At 39.9% G+C, this 14001-nt stretch overlaps 1 protein-coding gene across 2 annotated transcripts in view; it reads left to right on the top strand.

Moving 5' to 3' along the window:
- LOC106946002 (neural-cadherin-like) overlaps positions 1-14001 on the top strand; it is a 123548-nt gene that overhangs the window by 41667 nt on the left and 67880 nt on the right. For both annotated transcript variants that reach the window (XR_001424668.1, XM_015030045.1), the window contains exons 7-8: positions 1517-1697; positions 6164-6330. Coding sequence is in view for 1 of the 2 variants with exons in the window: in XM_015030045.1 (XP_014885531.1) it covers positions 1517-1697; positions 6164-6330 (348 nt within the window). In the remaining variant the exon portion in view is untranslated. The remainder of the gene's footprint in view (positions 1-1516; positions 1698-6163; positions 6331-14001) is intronic.

Here is a 14001-nt window from a genome sequence, read left to right as displayed (position 1 = left end):
AAATATACAGTTAAAAGACAATATGTAAACGAAAAAAAATACAATATCTAAGGACTTTATAGGACATGTAAATTATAATATCAAAATTAAATTGGTGCTCTGGGATTGTAGTCTTTCTTGCTATGTTGTAGCACATCTTTTTGCTTTTGTCATATGAAGGTAATCAACATAGTTGACATTTAGCATTAACTAACTGATATTTATGATTAGGGCTTCAGGGTTAGCGCGGCTAACTTTCTAACCACCACCGCTGTTCTTATTACTTTAGACTCTTATTACTTTGGACCTATCTTCACCAGTATTGCTAGTGAAATGTAGTACCTTTGTTTTATTAAAAAAATATCCATGATAGATGAGATCAAGTGTTTCTTTAAATGCATTAAAATGGATTCTTTGCCACATGATTGGTGACACATCGCTCACAGCACAACACACTGTTCTGTAGGCTTTGGATTTTGGTTCTCAGCATATTTTTCTCTCTTTCTGAGCGATGACATGTTTATACCCAGCACCTGACATTAATCTCACCAAATAGGGCCGCCTGCAGTCGTCTATCTGAGAGACTGACATTCCTCTCTGCTGAAGCCACGCTTCACAATTTGTGCACAGGCAGGTGAACTTTGGCACTTGAGTGTTTTGTTCAGATTCTTCTTCTGTCGTTATACCGATGCATGATCAAATTACATGCAGGGATGGGAATCTCTCTCTCTTGCTGTTTGGGAATGTTTGGGCTTCAGCTCTTAGTCCTCAGCTGGATCCGCACAAACCCTGCCGTTTTTAAAAAGGAGGAACCAATAGGATGCTCCGCTTTGCTGGAGGCCAGCGGTTCCCTGACAGCACCATTCAGTCAGTTTATACTCGTTTGCATTCCTGCATCTTCTCTGCAGCACAAAAAGGCTGCACAGAATACGGGATTGTCAAAGGAGCCGCGTTTAAGTATTCAGAGCTCCCGCAGTCCTTTCAGCGCCGTATGCAGCTGGTCATGCAGGTTTTCCATCAGAGGATCGGCTCTGAGAAGTTAGAGAGAGAAAGATGGAGAGAGAGAGAGAGAGAAAGAGTGAGAGTATAAACAGAACAAGGGAGGAAGATGAGAGTGGAAATGAAGGAACCCTTAGCGAATGTCCTTTGGCGCATTCTGCAGTCCCTTCTTCAGTTTTCCCTTTCACTTTGCTTGACTTTTGCTGCTTTAAAGAACTTTGTCTCCCCCTGTAGCTGTGGAGCTGCTTGGATCTCTGCGTTTTGCTTCTCAAACAGCCGTTCCTCTGTTGTTGCCGACTGGTTTTGTCTCCTGTTTATAACCTTGCTCAGTCACTGGTAACTTTTCCTGTCATCACACTTTAACTTTGCTGCCTTTTTTTATCCAACATCCCCTCTGACTTATATCTTTTATTTGTAATAAACTGTACTCTTCCCTCCCTTATTTCTTCTCTCCCCATTCCACTTTCTTCACCTCCTCCCATCTCGTCTTCTGTTCTTCCTGCACCTCTGTCCTCTCACCTCTATCTCCTGGGTTCAGCTGTATGATCTGGGCTCCCCGGCCGACTGGCAGTCCAGCTCCCCAGGCTGCCTCACCACTGATAGCAGCTGTGTCAACATGGGCTTCCCAGCCTGCGGCCATCGCGGCCGCTGTCATGGGGAGTGGGGCTCCTTCAGCTGCCAGTGTGTGGCCGGATACACGGGACAGCAGTGTGAAGAAGGTAAGCCAGATCTGTGTTGGGCTCATGAAGCTATACGGCGTCTCCACGGTAACCGAGCAGGTCTTAGGGCGGGTCACAGAACCTGAAACACTACGTCGCATCTGCCATGAAGTCAAACTCCTTTAACTTTTTCAAATTTTTTTCAGGTTACCACCAAAAACTTTTATTTTGTTGAGATACTGTCAGAAAAGGTCACATAAAAACTGTGTTATATCTTTATATTCATCCAACTGACTGAATTATCTATTGAATCACCTTTCAAGGCAGTACTTTATGTTTAGTGACTCATTCTTGTTTTACGCGTAGCTCAGATGCAGGCTGATTGGATGGGCTGGATCTGGACTTTGACTAGGCTATTTTAACACATGTATGTAGTTTGATATAAACATTCCCTGTTCATATATTAATGAGAGAGATGTTAAACATATGGCTCTGGTGTGATCTGCAGGCCATGGGAGGATTAAATGGGGCCCTCAGACAGATTTTAAGTATCGAACCAGTTTTGCACTTCAACACAGATGCAGATAGATATTTTGTTTCACAAATTAAAATATTCTTAAAATGGAAAATGTTAGGAACAAGCCAATGTATTATTTGCCACACTTTTTCCTCTCATTATAACTTCATTATAAATAAGATTTCAAGCATCCATCGCTTTTTACTCAAAAGCGGATTTGGGTTGCACTCATTTATTAAAAAAGCCTGAATACATTTATGAGGGAAGTGACCCACATCCCATCTTTGCTGCTGAGAAGACTGGAACTTCTTTCCAGACCAAAAATTAGAAAACAATTTACCTCGAAGGTGCAGGACGTTGCTGGTGATTTTTCCATTAGGCAGATGTACTAGAGGTGCACAAAGGGTAAAGATTTTGGACAAATAGATAAAGAACAGATGCTATTTAAAGGAGGGGTCATATACATCACACTTTTTAGGTTTTAATCTTTGCAAATCTTCAAAAAGCATGTTTGATTTTTGTTCCACTCTACATCAATGCACGTCTTAGCAATGTCTGTCTCATATAATGAGTAATGGGACGCAATTAAAATTTTGAAATCAAGTTATTAGGAGGATCTGTAATGGATTGTTTGCAATAAACTAGTGATAAAATAAGCAGCATTTTTATTTCAAAACCCCTTTTTGCAGAAAAAATATTGAATAAATTGACATGAACCCAACAACATTAGTGGTTGTGAAATTATTATTCAGGGTTTCCAACCATCAGATTTGCACACTGTGTTATTCTATCAGTTCAGCTTTCCAGTGTTTCAGAAACTCCTGATCTTCTATAGAAATGTGGGCTGTGAACGCTGCTGTTAGCGTTTGGGACGTCTGTGCTGCTGCTACATGTTTAGCATTGAGATGCTATTTTAGGTTTAAATAGCTTTACTGATATCCTTACTCCTTTTAGCAAAAATTGAAAACACCAATAGTCTTTTCCAGCGTCCAATCAGATCGGTTTTTGAGGCAAATATTAACCCTCAGTGGGCGGAGTGAAGCAGCTTGCCGTCCATCGCTGTTGTTTGCGAAAATAGTTTTTGTGTCAGTTTTAAAGGTGTACCAGAAAAATGTGAATACAAAGGTTCTGTCTGGAACCTTTGTATGTTAAAAAGAAAAAAAAAAGTTATTAATTGTGTTAAAAAAAATGTCAATATAACTAATTATTTGAAATTAATGGGTTGAAGTCCCAACCTTACATCTAATACCAATAAGGAACACTTACGTTGATGTTTAACGTGACAGAATATGAAATGGGTGAAGGCGTTGTACATCCAGCATACTTATCAGGGTTTAAAACACAAACTAGTCGTTTTTGCTGTTATTTATCCTAGCTGTGAAGGAGAAACTAGCAAGAGTCCTCTGCTAACACCACTCATCACTAATTGCCCATATCTGCCTGTGTTTCTGCCATTCTGACGTTAATTCTTCGCAGTCTCATTCCTTCTAGGTATCCTCTGAGCAGATGTTGTGTTTCCTGCTATGGGAAATGAACACACAGGTCAGCTGCTTCTTCCTTTAAGGATTCTTAATTACTGTTGTGTGTTGCTGGCAGAGCAGCATGCAGCCTCTCGGCAGCTCCCACATTAAGGCTCCTTCTGGCCCGGGGATGAGCTCTCCTTGTGAGGCTGTCTGTGCCGGCCGCATGGCTGCGGAGGCGTTCACTTGACTGCAGCTGTTGGAAGGAGATGGGATGTTTAATGATTCTGGTCCGACTCTGCGCACATCCCAGTTTGCTTTCTGCTGACCGCAGCACGCCGTGCCAGGCTGCGCCGTCCTCCCCTCCACTGTCCTCTTGCCTCAGAGTGACACTAATTGACAGGGCTTTCTCAAATGCCACAGAACTAGTAGAAGAGTAGCGCACACACTGTTGTCATATAAATAACACTGGACATGCAGCTATTTTTTAAAATATATTTTCTGTTTTAAAACAGCAGCCAATAAGGGCTTTGTGCAGCAACGTGAACGACTACAGCACACGTCAAACATTCAACGATTTAATGAGAAAAAAGTTGAGGAGACAATGATAAACAGCAATTAATCACTTTTACTGTTTATACAATGACTTGTTTTTTTTTTTTACATTACATAGCTGAGTTTTGGCAGCCAGGGAGGTCCTCTTTGGAAAAGAGAAAAGAGTTGTTTACTCAGCTTTAATTTGAGAAGGCAGCACCAAAGGAAGCATTTTCTTTTGGCTCACCGGGTTCAGACACTTTCCACACAATTCAGCATCCAAAGTCTCTCTTCGGAGATTTGTTCCCATTCCTTGTTTGCTCGGTTTTCATAATCACCATCATAAATGTTCTTTTTTTAATTGCAACCCTTCCCAATTAACAAGAGATTATTACACAATAGAGGATAGCATTAATTACACCGAATTTACAAATCTCATGCAGCTACACCTCTGGTCCCTTTTGGTGGGGAGTCGGAGTTGTTCCAGTACATCTGTGTCTTACTTAGAAGAGACGATAGGATTGGTGTGTGCGTGTGTGTGTGTTTCTCTGGTGAAGAAAGAGGTTGGTCAAAAGCCAAAGCTCTAAATTTACTGGTTTGTCTACAGTTTGGCAATCACCTGTTGTAGGGACAGGACTCTGGATGCAGTTAGAATGGCCATCCCTCTCTTGATGACTGGTTTAAAGTTGAGCCACTGTTTCTCTACATCAGAAAGGGGTCAGTGTAGGTGAGTCGGTCATCTGAGGTAGAACAAGGGCGGAATTTGGTGGAGTGATTTTATAGTCACTGGAAATGCCTTTCTATTCAGCTTAATCCAATTGAATAATACTTTATTAATCCCTAAGTTGTCATAACTCATGTCATCCAAATATCTTCAGTCGTAGACATGATAGACAGGATATGATTGATGGAATATGGTTTGAACTTCCTCCTCTCTCTGCTCTCTGCTGATTCTCTGCATCTATGAAGCCTCATTTTCTGGAAATTGGGGGTCATAGTTCAGATATTCGATCTTTCTGAAATCCTAACCACCTGCTTCCAGTTGTGAAAACAACACATTGTTTCTGCTGTTACACATCATAACAACTGTCCAAAACTCTCTTCAGCTGCACAATATCCAAAAGCAGAGAGAATATCCTTCCAAATACACAACGCCTCAGACAAAAGCATTCATGAACAAACTGAACAAATCAGAACTAAAGTGACAGAGCTGCTCCAACATGCTGCCACCAGTAGAGGTGCAGTTCTAATGAGTCTCATTTTGGATCCCCCAGAACGAGCTGGAGAGTGTTACTAGTGAGAGGAACGTCTGGTTTTCCCTTCCTAACCCACCGGCCTGATCTTGGATGAGTGGAAGGATTGTTGAAAGTCTACGATATAGTTGGTGAAGATCAGGACAGAGTTTTAAAGTGGTCTGTAGATGACAGCTCATGCTGCAAATTCAGTGCTGAACGAGAAAGGGCTTGATATGGTTTTGGCTTAAAGCACTTCATCTCTTTAAACTTAGATACCTGGAATACAGAGTGGAGGTCAGGATCCACAACTGCAAATAGCTGAAATCATCAAAATCCTCTTTTGACTGCTTGTTTTAATAGTTCAAACACCAAATATACCTCAATATGCATTAATACACACAGTGAAAACTGTCATAGCACTACCGCAGAAGCTAACATCCACCTTCTTCCTTTTCTCTGCTCTTGGAGATTCAGCCAATACTGTATCAAGTTACATTCCTCTGTGGTATTTCAAAGGTGCATTTTGTTTTGAATGTTTTTGATACCAAGAACATTTCTGTGGAGCTGCATTCCTCTGGAAAACCTGCCAATAGCCGGGGGTCCAGTGTTAATATGAAGACGTTTGAGTGATGCATTTTCTCAACAAATTTGAGAACATTGGATTGATTCTGCCTGACATTTGTTCTAGAAACAGAAAAAAGGAGATTACATTGAGTTGCATAGATGATAGAGAAGATCCTTAATTGTTCAGTGTCTAATTTGTGTGTATCTGTACTCCAGAGGCCCCGGAGTATTCCTTCGACGGCCACAGTCATCTGCATTACCAGCTGGCGTCTGCACTCCCGGCCCGAAGAACGTGGATCCAAGTCCTGGTTCGAACCCGGAAACACAGCAGCATCATCATCAGCCTGGTGTCCAGGGACCAGAGTGAATACCTGCGACTGGAGGTGAGCTGGCCATGTAGGCACACGATCATGATCGCATCAAATCACTGGCACATTGCCACGTGTTTAGAGTTTGTGATGAGCAGCTTCAAAAGCTTCTGTTTGGTCTATTCATCCTTTAGTCCTGATGTGACAAAGTTCAGTGTCGCTTTTTATGCCATGCATTACCCATGATGGCCCTGATTAAAAGCCTGTTGAATGGTTCAGTTCATTTCAGGGTCACAAATCCTTCAGCTGTGATCTGGTTATGTAACATGGAGTCCAGTGTCTTGTGAACGTAGGTTACCCAAATATACTGACCAGAAGATGGCGTCTGTGTACATGATGAGTTCCTGGTGTGTGTTTACCAAACGTGCTCATTATTTATGTGTCTGTTGAGCATGATAGCTTTTTCATTTTGGAAAAATTGTCAAAGAATTGCACTTATGAAGTATTTGTCTATGAACTATCACTTTTGGAGACAGTTTATTAATAAGGTGGTCAGACCATAACTCATCTGCTGGAGGGATGGATGGACCAGGAAGTGTTCACATTTACACTTCAGATCCAAGGAAAGTAGTGGCTTCTCCTTCAACTATCATCTATTTATGTCAGTATGTGGGTGTTTTGAGACCGACAGACATCAAGAAAGTCATTAACTCTACAGTTTTCATTTGTTCAGGATAATGAAAATATAATTTTAATAAAAATAGAAAAAATGCTCAAGTGATGCATGATTCAAAAGTTTTGACTTAACCCCTAATGCGTTGAGACAACACTAAGACTTTGTGAAAATCAAACATAAGATATGATCAGAAGTGCCCTGCATCAGCACCGAGGCACGGTGGTGGAGGCTGATGGTTTGGGCTTCCTCTGGTAACATGACATGTTAACCACAAACCTCTGCTGTAGAGTCAATGTTGAAGCTAGCTGAAGCTTGGTGGATCTTTTGGTTTAAAATAATGAAGTGGTTTTGGAAATATTTGGAACTATGTAACAATAAAGATTTAGAATCAATAATTACTGGGTACATTTTCATCAATATTGTCGCAGTTCAGCTGAAATGTGTAACTATGAAAAATTATTACAGGTTGAAGATAATTTAATAAGAGTCCAGCTAGCAGCATATATTTATTATAGTATTGTTATTGGGGGGAGCTGCACTCATAAATCAGGCGGTTGATCAATTGGCGCCGATTTCCTTCATTTTGTGAAATCGGCCGATACTTAGGCATGTCTGACCGACAGCCCCGCCCACCAGGTCATGTCTGGTTAACAGTATTCACCTACTGTGGTCAACATTGCCACTTGTCTATTTCTCAACTTTAAAATCGAAATTGACAGGTCAGGGTTTTGAAATTGGAAAACTGCAATCGGTGCACCCCTAGTTGTTCTTCCTGTTGTTATTATTACTATTATTATTAGTGGTGCTAATGCTACTACAAATATGCTCACTTTTGGTAGACAAAGTCACAAAGAATAAATGCTCTTAAATCGCCTTCCAGCAGTAACAGTTAAAAACAATGTCAGGTCTGAATGCATTAAAACACTTGTTTTTTTTGCTGATGTTTTTTTTTTTTTGTTGTTGATGTTTTTTTTGGTTGTTGTTGTCTCCAGGGCTTCATTACACCCACTGAATGTTCTGTTCACACTTTAAATGTTCCTTCATTTCTGTTCATTTGCCAGTTTCCCTGCTTTGTCTTGACTTGTCTTAATGTCTTGGACGGCGCGGCGCCTCTCTCCGGTGCTTCCCGGACGCTCGCTCCTGTTTGTCACCCCGCCCGGTGCCCGCACGTATTGATCAAACTTCAGTGTCTAACTGATGATGATTACAGGATCCATATCACAGCCGCCATTAGAGTGCAACCTCTCCTACGATCCCCGTCTGTCATCCATCTGTCTCTTCCTTCGATTCATCCGTTTCTGCACTTCCTCTTAAATGTCACAGCGCTCTCTCAGCACCGCCACATGGGGAGCAGGTTCACATCATTTATCCACTACATAAAGTGCATTTATTCCTGGGTGCAGACAGCATGGGGATATGTGAATCTTATGAAAAAGCTCCCCGCAGTGACATGCGGGATATTCTGCCTTGGTCTCTGCTTGGAGTAGAAGCATATTGCTACCAGGGTTATGTTGTTCTCTCTAACAGCTCTGTTTGCTTTTAATCAGGAGGAATTAGTGTGAGTTACTCTTGGCTGGATATACTTTCAGGAAATTAGGGGACTGATTGTGTTTGGCTTAATGAGGGAATAAAGCATTTAACTGTAGGGAATCTTTAAATCTGTGCAGATATACTGTATAGATCCACTCTGAAATATACAAACATGAACTGTAACTGTGCACTTCATGGATTTCTGATGTTATGTCACGTTAGAAATGCATATCGTACAGCATGGTGGAAAAGTATTTGTTCCCCTACAGATTTCTTCAGCTTTTGCTTTTCCGCCACACTTGAAATGTTTTTAGCTCCTAATATATATATATACAAGTACCTTGTTGTGAATGAATTACCCTCCACAGGTAATTCTCATCATGTTCCAGCTCACTGTAAAAACTATTTATCAAGACATGCCTCCAGGTTGTAAAACCTTTTTTTTTTTTAAACCTGGTTTGAGAACTAAACTGTTGATTGCCGCAGGTTATTGCTGCCAGCACCCCTGTTAAAGTAATTGAAGAGTTAATAAATTGATTGCCATCTCCTTTGAGAAAAAGTTGACAGCATCATATTTTGTTATGACCAGGTAATGCCATTTTATGTTTCCTCAAAGTCACCGGGACGGTGCATAACCCGACATTCACTGATTAGGATACGGCATTAAAACGCTGCTCTTTCATTCCGCTGCTTTGCAAAAGGTCACACTGCTGAGCTCATTTATTTTTACAAGGCTTTCTGCATGAAAGAATGAAATACTTGACCGAACTTGTCCATGCTCCTCACTGTAGGTCACCTGAACTTTTGTTAGAATTAAAAAAAAAAAAAAAAAACTACACCTGCTTGTCTAGTTTGCCAGATGTTGCTTTGGACAAATTATTTGCTTTTGCTAGTTGCTTTATGATCACCTACTGTCATTACATGTAGTCTAAAACAACACTACCATCCGTAGATACTCCGTAATGCATCAAACTAAAACTCCTTGAGCTGAAAGTTACAAAGGAATTCCACTCAGCTGTTAAGAATTCACATCAGGGCTTTTACCACACACCATGTTGAATTTCATTTATTTACTTAGACAGTAGACGGCCTGTCAGATTTCTGGGTCTTACTTTTCTTTTATGCACTATTACCCTAGTGGGTCGGGTTGGTTAGTTGGTTGGATTAGTTTGGATAGGTTAGTTTGGTTTGTGGGTTTGTTGGGTTGATTGTGTCAACTGTGCAGATTTTCAGCTAACCAAAGTTTTGTGTTTTCAAAATGTGTTTTTAAATGGTAGCAGGTTCATCGTGATGTGGTCATTTACTCTAGATAAAGGGTGACGTCTCCCGCATGGGTGAGGAGCTGCAACATCAGCCACCATGTCTGAAGTTCGATCGTTCATTCATTCATTAATTCACCAAAATGTCAGATTCTTTCCATTTTCATGTCAGTCAAGATTAAAATGTTTTTCCAATAACACTTTGTATGCATTCAGAATGAGTATAAGAGAAGTATCAGTGGTGGAAATGACTGTATGGTTCATGTATCTGTCTGGTCTTTATACAGACCAGGTTCATTTTCTAAATTTCTTCTATAAGAAACAAATAAATAAACTGAAGTGATTTTGGGGAATGTACAATGGTATAAATCCCAAGAATCGATGCTCATCAAAAAAAAAAAAAAGAACCTCTTAATTAATCATTAAAAGCCTAGAAATACCAATTACACGACGAGCAGATGTGTTTAGATTAAAATGTTTTGTTCAAAAACGGTGCAGAGCTTAAGAAGCATCTGAAGGATTAAAAGTTTCTCTTCTCTGGAAGTGTTGACTGCAAACAGAGTGGCACACACAAAGTGGAAACTCCAGTCACACCAGCTACCACATTCTCATACATGCCACCCAGGGAGCAGAGCTGGAGTCAAATCACACCACTCTGTTCTGCTTTAATTGGGGTTAAATCAGGTGGCTGGGAGCATGTCTGGATAAAAAGCACTGCCCTGGTGGATTGTGAACATAATTATTACCTTATAATAGAGCCCTGGAATGAGCCTCCGTCCCAAAGCCAAACAGCCTTGGAGGTGTTCAACATCTTACCCAACTCCTTGTTAAAAGTAGGGAGTCGTTAACGCATGAATTAGGACAGGAATAGGTGAGGGAAATGGATTTTAAAAAAAGCAAAGACATGGACATTTGTAGTCGGGTATGTAAAGTTAAGAGTAATGATCTGCATTTTTGACCAGCGTCCTCCTTCAGAAACCTGCCTTATGTTTATTATGCTGAGGAGAAGTGAGGAAGTTACCGGTGTGCGCCCACGTCCCCGTCACATCTCTCCTGCTTTGTCTCAGTTTGCCTGCCCTTCTCATCTCAGCTCTGTGTTTACGCGCTAGCAGTGGCAGACAAAGATGGAGGGGAGGAAATTATGCTCAGTGGGACACTTGGAGGATCAGTTTGAAATTGAAATGAGGACGACCCACCCACCACCGTGTCTTTCTTAAAACAGCCTTCGGACATATTCCGTCTCCCCCCCCCGCCCCCACCCTTCCTGCATTACTGGCCCTCCATGCTGCATGGATGACAGAGAGGCATTGGAATTAAAATAAAAACAGAAAAAGTGCACCGGGTTTTATTTCAGGTTCTCAGTGCAGCTTGTTGTGATAAATGTATTAATTGGTTTGTATTCGTACGTTTTTGTCTTAGAAACGTTCCTCCTGCATGTTTTTCCTTAAAAAGACAATAGACATTTACCCTGGACTGTGGATCTATATTGCATATCCTTACGGTGTTAAAAGGAGCAGCTCTAAATTATCTCATTGTTCTAATCAGTCAGACCAACTGGAGTCTTTCTACCTTTAAAATATTTAAATCTGAAGCTTAATCCTTAGTCACTTCAGCATTTTCACCATAATTACCTCAAGTTTCCTTTTGATTTGGGATTTGTTTCAAATTAACATGCAGACAGTTTTAGAACTTTCCTTTGTGGATCTCCCTAAAGCAAATGAGTTTCATTTGATTCGTCCACTTAGAAAAATGAATAATTCCTTCTGAAGTTCAACTTTTTTTTATTAAATGAAAAGACAAATGCCATTTTTGATTTAAAAGAAGCTTGCTTTTAAAGAAAACTTGTTCTATCTTTTGTAGATATCCTACAAAATTCAGTTTCAGTAAAATGACAGAGTTGAAACCAGATGTTTGCATACAGTGTAGAAAAAGATACATAACTTCAGTTCAGTTTATTGTTTTATTTATTTATTTTGAAGAAATAAAGAAATGTATTGCACTGTGGCACTCAGAACTGTTGTATGACTGTCAAGGTGAAGCCAAACAAATTTACTTTTACAAGTGAAGCATTACAGCATTTCCTGTGATGATCCTCTTGATATATAGATTAATCCTGGCTCTGGGTTTATTTCAAATGTAATGGAGACAGACATTGAAAAGAAAAAGAGAAATGAGGAGTAGAGGAGAGGAGAGGAGAGACAGAAGCACAGAAGTCAGCAGTGTAGCAGTCTGCCTCTAAACCTGCAGAAAGAGAAAAATCACAAAGCCGAGAAACCGCAACACAACGTAAGCATATCAACACCTGTAACATCACTGAAAAGCTTAACTATGTTGCTCCAGTTCACAACAAATCTAAACACTTTACAAAGAAAATCATTTGAATCCAATAAGACGAACAGATTCCAAGTCATTTACATGCATTCCATATTGATCCTGGTTATCAAACAATGCAGTTAAGTTCAGTTTACTATTCAAACTGGTTTTCATTAATCCTGGAAGTCAACACTCCTGGTGTGTTTTAGATGAGGGAATAACATCATAACATGATATGAAGCCTTTGGTCCTCTGCTGGTTGGAGGGAGAATAAATGAATCGGGTCTATCAGTATTAATGTCTTCTGCCTTTTCAATCATGTTTCCTATTCTGTCTGTTAATAACTTAATATATTTATGTGAATGTTAAATCAGAATCAGTTTTTCCCATTTTAGATCAGTTGGTATTACCAAAATTATTATTATTATTATTATTTAAATGCCCCAATAATGAACCAGAATTTTTTATTATTTTTTATTTTACAGCAAATTTTCAGTCTCTTCAAATTCTGAAACAGGTTGCTTCAGTTTTTCCACATAAAGCTCTTCCTTCATGATGTCATCTATTTTGTGAAGAGCACCAGAGCATGATGCTGCCACCATTTTAGCTAGGCTGCTGTCCTGAGGTTTGTAAGCTTTTCCTTATGGTATTTATGGCTAAACATTTCAGTTTTACTTTAAATAGATCCGACTGAAAGAGAGCCAGTTTTAAGCTTTGAGCTTCAATGTGAAATCAGTGTAATATTTACCTGTACCGAGACTGGACTGTCACAAAAGCAGATTAATCGCCTGAGCTGAGGGAAACTGTTTTAGAAAGAAATCTTTTTGTTTTGTCTCCATCAGCCCTGTGAGTTTGTTTGTGACAGTGAATGCCTTGGAGGGAGTTTTTCTGTGTAAACTGCTGACAGACTGTACTTGCTTGTCATTCTGTGGGGACACTGGGTCCCAGTAGGAGCCACAGACTCTTCCCTCCAAACATTGTATGCCTGACAGAACCTGGTAGCCTCCAGCTTCTTCCTCAGAATGACTCCAGGCTGATTATAAAGCTAATATATGCTGAGGCTGCTTCAAAACAGACAAGTATACGTAGCTAGTTTTATGTAGCCTTTTTACAGATGAACCTGTGATGCATAGCATGATGAGTTCTGTGTGAACAGGTGCAATGTGAAATAGAAGCTCATTAAGGTGAACTTCAAACCCTTACAACCTCGTTCCCTTAAAGAAATCACAGTAACAGGTTTGATAATTGTTTGATGATTCTGACAATCTAATGAGTTCTAAACAACCGGTATCATCGGTAAATATTAAGATTTCTGAATGATTCATTATTTCAGAAATGAATACTTTATCACCACTGTGGGAAGATGTTAAAATAGTGGTGGAACTTGATAAAAAATGTTCAGTTAAGTTATTTAACAAATGAATGACAATTAAAATTTTAATCAAAAACTGTATATCAACAAAACAATCAACATTCTCACTTTAAAACACTTTTGCTGATAGATTTTTGAATAAATAGACATCCGAACTCAACAACTAAGACATTTATAGTTTTTAATCTGTTTTTCATGTTATTCAACCATTAGCTTTATGTAAAGTGCTATTCCAACCATTCAGCGCTCCAGTGTTTCAGGAACTCCTGATCATTCATACATCTTTTTTAGAAATGTGGTCAGTGGATGCTGATGTTAGTGTTGGGGACGTCTGTGCTGCTGCTACATGTTTAGCACTGAGATGCTATTTTAGGCTTGGATAGCTTTGCTAATGGGGTCACTCCTTTAACAGAACTGGAATACAACAATAGTCTTTTTCAGTGTCCAGTCAGATCAGTTTTAACCCCCAGAGCTGCAAGAGAAGCAGCTTTTTTGTCCATTGTTACCGGATGCTACCTTTGTGTCAGATTTAGAAACATACCAGGAACACGCAAATACAAAGGTTCTGCTCTAAACTTCAGTATGTAAAAAAAAAA

Source organism: Poecilia latipinna, unplaced genomic scaffold (genome assembly GCF_001443285.1).
Source record: "Poecilia latipinna isolate Pla-1442-1.1 unplaced genomic scaffold, P_latipinna-1.0 Scaffold170, whole genome shotgun sequence".
In the NCBI taxonomy this organism is placed as follows: domain Eukaryota; kingdom Metazoa; phylum Chordata; class Actinopteri; order Cyprinodontiformes; family Poeciliidae; genus Poecilia; species Poecilia latipinna.
This window is presented reverse-complemented; position numbering and strand designations above follow the sequence as displayed.